The sequence below is a fragment of the Electrophorus electricus genome, chromosome 14, assembly GCF_041902795.1.
Source record: "Electrophorus electricus isolate QZ-2024a chromosome 14, ASM4190279v1, whole genome shotgun sequence".
NCBI lineage: Eukaryota > Metazoa > Chordata > Actinopteri > Gymnotiformes > Gymnotidae > Electrophorus > Electrophorus electricus.
Genome location: NC_137510.1, coordinates 5,611,501 through 5,617,500, shown reverse-complemented (window position 1 = coordinate 5,617,500; position 6,000 = coordinate 5,611,501). Strand labels below are relative to the sequence as shown.

Genomic DNA, 6,000 nt, shown 5'->3' with positions numbered 1-6,000 from the left:
ATGCAGTAGGATTATAGCACAAGCAGGTTAAAAAAAGTATGTGCAATTGTAGGAAACACTGTAAAGTAGCTACGGTGTGAAAAAGCTTTAGCTTCAGGTTTTCGAAACTTTAAAGAAATACTAAGTAGATTCTTGCTTGACGGGTGTTTAAATACAGCTTACCACAAACGTTCTAAATTCTACCCACTGCTTCTCCAAATCTACATTCTGTGGAATGAGAGACTGCGTACGTGTACACTGACCAAAGATCTTGTCTATGGAGGCGTTAGAGGGGAGTGTGCAGTTGAAGATGGAGAAATGTCTCTTCAGCCTTTGGGGAATGTCATTGCGGCCACCGCCGGGGTGAATCATGGCTGCTAGGAACTGGATGTCCACGATGTTGGTGAACTCTCCCGGCTTCTCCAGGTTGTAGAAGCCATTCTGCTCTATCAGTTGCCGCACGATCTCGTTCGTGACCTTTGGAGGAAGAAAAGTCCCTCCGAGTGAGATCAGAACGTGCCGCTTGCTCCTCCGCCATACGGCCTCGCTCGGAAGTCACTGACCTTTCCAGGTCTGCTAGTCCATACAACCAGTTTTTCCCTGGAGTTGCCTCCAAAATTAGTAAAGGTTTGATTTTAACCCAAAACGGTTTAAAACGTTAATGTGGAGGTTGGCCAAGGCTGTGCGCTACCATCTAAGTCTTTTTTCTTCCTTATAAGACAACGGACGAGTTTGTTGAGAATGTGTTCATTTTCATAACGGATGGGATTATATAGCCTAGATTCTGTGAGAGTTATTATGTGGGTTTTGGCACCTTTGGAAGCTGTGAGACACTTTCTGATTAAACAGTTGTTTCTAATCTAACACATCTTGTAATACTTTGTGGTCTATCAGTCAGCTAAATTCAAAACATGTTAAACTTCTATTTATAGTTAGACGGTTTCCATTTCTAAAGCTAAGATTCTGTGAGACAACATTGGGCATTTTGGCCGATACCTGTCTTTGCTTAAAATGTCATCACAACACTTCTCAGAGCCAAATGACTTCTCACCTCTGTTTGGTGTAACCCAGACTGTCGAGTCAATATTGGAAACATGGCTATGAAGAACACACATGATCACATGAGCAGCAGAAAAACTGCTCTACTTTAGTGACACACCTGGGTGATATTTATCACATCTTCAACACACAACAGTTTACCTGGTCTCCCCACTCATTGATCACGGGCATGTTGATGTCATCAATAAAGACAGACATCTTCTTCCCTGCTGGGGGGCCATACGTCGTTCCCACCCGCTTGTCCACGTAGCTCTCCACGGAGCGCTGACAAACCCATGAAAACATCACACAGGCACTGATAACTAATGGATGCACTTGGCATCTGGCCACAAACAACTCCTCTCTGAAGGAGCCGGAGTCGATAGCAGAGATAGTCAATGGGAAGGCAGACTGTCAGAGAAAAGCATTAGCCTCGTAATATCAGTCAAAACACCCTTGCCGGAGGATCGGCCGATACTCCCAACACAATCAATTACTCACGCACACCTGTGTCTACCTTAGAGGCTTAAATATGTATCACGTCAAGGGACATGGTGATCATCGGTGTTAACTGGACCTGACTGACCTGGTCTAAAAATAGTTTCATCATTACTCAAACATATGAAGAAGCATTTTTGAAAATAAACTGACAATGAATTTCATTTTTTTAAATGGGTTCTTTTCTAATTGTATATAGAAGGAGAAAACATTATAAGAAGAGAAAAAACTGACATTAACCTGGAACATGAGCGGCGTGGTGGCTGATGAAAAGTTGAGGCTCTTAGCAGCGTGGGATTCTGGGTCGTATTTGGACAGGTAGCGTTTGATGATGACTGTCTTGGCGGTGCCCTGCTCTCCTATCAGGAGCACGGCCTGTGGCACATGAAGAAAAGCACATGGGGGTTTGGAGAACCTTTAGGTCTGTCACATTGTTTGTATCGACATAATTTTGAAATTGACAAATTGTTCGTGTGACGGTGAATGTTGGTGTTTGATAGAGCATTTAAAAACAAATTCTTTCCCAAGTCTCTTCTTGGGTGGCTTCTGTCTCATATTTTGCTTACCTTGCCCTGCCTGGCAACGGTCTGGATTAGGAAATCCGTGCGTACGTTGTCCACGTTGGGCACCAGTATAGAGCTGTACGCGGGAGTGGAGTCCGTAGGGTAAATGTACTCTTCCACTCGTGAGCTCCAGTGAACCCACTGACCTACACGCAGCCAACGAGATCCTGAGCTGAAGGCAACAGCCCAGAAACCTCAGCTCTAAGAGGCAAAACACTGATTCACAGGACAATACTGACTCTTTGTGATCCAACTCCTTGCACAGACTGTTATAAAACCAAAAAAAAAAAAAAAAAACCCGGAAAGGTAGGGTGAGGCGCAAGGAAGCTGATTCTACCAACCAAAAAGGACACGAAGACCCAATTCCCAGCACTCCCAGTCTGTGCTCTGATTAAGAAATCAGTCCAAGAACCGCACGACTGTGCTCTAAACACTGCTGACCCAGTCCCCTCCCACTGGGCTACAAAGTGTCAGCTCAAAAGACAACCACTTCTCACTGTGGGCTCATGTGAGAAGTGCTGCTTTTCTCAAGCCGGTTTGTCCCGAAGCTCCCCTTGCCACTCACTACTGAGGCAAAGAGCATTGAAAAGTGGCTTTTACAATCAAATGGGAATAACACGACAGGGACACAAAAGTAGCCAGCAGGTACATGGGAAACGGATATTCCAAAGGCAGGGGAAAACACATGCGAAACACAGGACCCAGGGCTAAAGTTTTGAACACTGATTTAAATTCTGGAGAGAAAAAAGCAAGAATATATTGCAAACACGTACGGTGGAAGCGTCAGGCGGCAATCAGAGGGTTTCCGTGGCCTTTGCAGCCGGGAAAAAAATTAAAAAATATGAAGAAATGTGAAGATCATCCTTCATGCTGTTATTTGTTATACACTACTCGACGGAGCATAAAGAGACAGAGAAAGCCGAAAGAGACGGACCAAGAATAAGAAACAAAAAACCAAAGAGGCAGAGAGCAGCAGGGAGCCGCTGAGCGAGAGAAAGGAAGCCAGAAAGCAAGAGCACCTAGGAGAAAAGTAAAAGAAGAAAAAGTGCGGCGGTGTGTTTATGGTCTGTACCATCACTGGTGACATGGTAGTCGAACATGGTGTCCTCGCTGTCGGACGGGATGTCTGGCAGGTCCAGATGGATGTTGTCATGGCGACGGAGCCAGCTCTCCATCTTCTTTCGATCGTCGAGCTCCAGGAGGGCCCCGATGCTCCACATGAGGGCAAAACCATACAGGCGCTCCAAATGATCGGGGGACACCTCTCCGCCTTGCTCCTGCGCACACGACACCCAACCCCATCAGGCTGCATTCACAGCAACACGTCACCAGCACAAACAGTTCCCATGGGACGGTGGTTGAGGCTGGCTACGGGTTTCTGCGTGGAAACAATGTGTTGTTATATCGAGTCAGGTTTGAAAATCTTGCATCGAAAACATTGCATCTTTCAAGCAAGAATCTTTGAATTGACTGATAATCTTCTATGTATCAACAAATTTAAAGTCATTATCAGGCTCCAAAATGTCTGGTAGCCCAGGACCCAATCAAAGATTGCTATAGGCAGAGGGACACAGCATGGAAATGGCGAGAAAAGGACAATCAGATGGCCCCTCCCACCAGAGGAATCAACCACTGTCAGATTGACTGATGAGTCAAACATTTACCCCTCCCACCAGGGAATCAGCCACTGCCAGAGACACCCGCTGATGGTAAACAATAATTACATTAAAGATACAAACATTGTTTTCGTTCCATACTTAAAACCTTTTTTTGTGTGTATTTATTTCACTATGTAAACAGTTGTGCACACATGCATGCTTAGCAAGGACGGTAGCTGCACTGAGCAGGTCTGCACTGGAGAACCAATCCGATCCTGCAGTCTAGGGGTCAGGGACTAACACCATGCAACCACTAGCCTGACAAGTCACTTTAAGTGTGCTGTCACACCGGTCATAGTTCCAGCACGCTGTCATACCCGTTACACCTGCTGCAACTTGCCTGACCCACTACTTCAAGTTAAAAAAACAAAAACAAAACATTCTTGAAGGCAAAGTAAATACGCATAACTTTCTCTCGTAAAACAACTCCACATAACTTACTCTGGTAAAACAATGACACATAATTCACAATGAAACTACAAATTGCTTTCATTTAGCCTTAAATCAGTCTCATTGCTGAATCATGGGTACATATACAAAGTAATGAAGGCTGACAGAGGGGTCCTGTTCAGACCCTGGTGTGAGAAATGCATTCTGTCAAAGCCTGGAAGGGCTGTCCATGCTGACACATTCAGTTCTGCCATGCCTCGAGATGTAACAGGCACTCCCGTTACGAAGGAGCGCAACTCATGTCTCCCGAGCGGAATGCGTCGAGAGGGACCGTGCGAAGGGCTTGTGACATTTACCCGGAGACCGTCCATCTAATTTCTACTCGAACAAAAGCACAATGCAGTCGGGGAGGGATTTTAAAACAATAAGGCAGGCGCTGATGAATTGCTTTAGTCCACTTTAATGTTAAAAAGATCTTTATATATGGTGCCATTTGAAGCAAGGGCATATGAATTATGATTCTTTAACTCTTCTGGGCTTCAGATTTGTCACAGTTATCTGAATATTGAAAATCCCACATAATCTCCAGACCGGATCATAAATTCTCACTTTGGGTCCCACCAATGCAAGGTTTGATTATAACCCAGTAAACGACTGGAACATGTGTTTGTTCTGTTCCGGAGCAGGTCGGGGTTTGCCGGGTGCAGGCGACACGCACCTTGGGTTGGATCAGCCCCTGCAGCATGGTGGTGGACTGCACGATGACGAAGGCCTCCAGCACGGCCATCCTATGGTCCAGGGACTGGACACTGAAGCGGTAGAGCTCGGGGAAAGAGTGCGTGAAGAGATCCCGCAGTAGCTCCGCCTCCTGGGCGGGGCGAGTCATCAGCCAGCCCTACACATGTACACACACACACACACACACACACACACACATACACGCACGCACACACACACACACACACACACACACACACACACACACACACTTTAGGCACTCTTTTCAGATCTAGTTCAGTCTTTTTGCAAAACCACCCAGGCCGCAAAGCTAAACACAACTAGCACACTGATGTCATGGCTAGCACACTACAGGTGAAAACTCTACACAGGTGTATAATCAACAATTGGCGTTGAACTCATATAAGCAGGATAAAACCCAGTTAAAATGCAAGTGGCACGTGTGAACTGGATTGTGATTCTCACAACAGGAGAATCTCACTGATATATTCTGACAAAGTAATGCAACTTGACTGCGTGAAATACAATAGCGGATTACAGAAGACAAATGTTTTTGAAGGGACAGTATCTTATGGTCTTAGCCCAGTGAACTTTATCCTGCTAGGCCAGCAGATACCGATGAAACCAGCCTACTGAGTAATGAGAAGCGATATCGATATGTGCAAGGAAGTGTAGATTTACGGTCCAGTCGCACATACTAGCATGTACGGTGTTTGTACAGACATGAGATATACTGTGGCACAAAACATTTTTGGTCTGTTTTCACTGTGCGTATAGAGAACGTGTGAACTGCAGTCCATGCAGAAACCCCATGAATGTATCTGTTTGGACGAAGCTGGGTTTACTCTCGCCGAGAGAAGGAGAGGACGCGACATAACTGACCAACGTTACAGAAGCGGTGGAAACGGGACCCTGTGCGCAGCCATCAGCTGCTACGGGTTCTCCATCACCACGCTACACCTGGGAACACCTAATCCAGCGGGTGGAAGTAAGCTTATGATGACGAGTGGATTTTTCAAGGCTGGATTCGGAATACCGAAGGATACTTTCCCCGTTGTGTAGCGAGGCAGAACGCTGCCCGTGACGTAGATGAAATCATGTGGCCTGACCCAGCCCATAGACATGCTGACAAGGAA

General features: G+C 46.0%; 1 protein-coding gene across 5 annotated transcripts in view; it reads right to left on the bottom strand.

Annotated features, from left to right (window-relative positions):
* dnah5 (dynein, axonemal, heavy chain 5) overlaps positions 1-6,000 on the bottom strand; it is an 83,807-nt gene that overhangs the window by 36,996 nt on the left and 40,811 nt on the right. For all 5 annotated transcript variants that reach the window (XM_081696278.1, XM_081696275.1, XM_081696276.1 and 2 more), the window contains 6 exons: positions 4,845-5,021; positions 3,151-3,355; positions 2,082-2,224; positions 1,756-1,890; positions 1,180-1,302; positions 243-456 (listed from right to left, as the gene is read on the bottom strand). In XM_081696278.1, the coding sequence (XP_081552404.1) occupies positions 243-456; positions 1,180-1,302; positions 1,756-1,890; positions 2,082-2,224; positions 3,151-3,355; positions 4,845-5,021 (997 nt within the window). The remainder of the gene's footprint in view (positions 1-242; positions 457-1,179; positions 1,303-1,755; positions 1,891-2,081; positions 2,225-3,150; positions 3,356-4,844; positions 5,022-6,000) is intronic.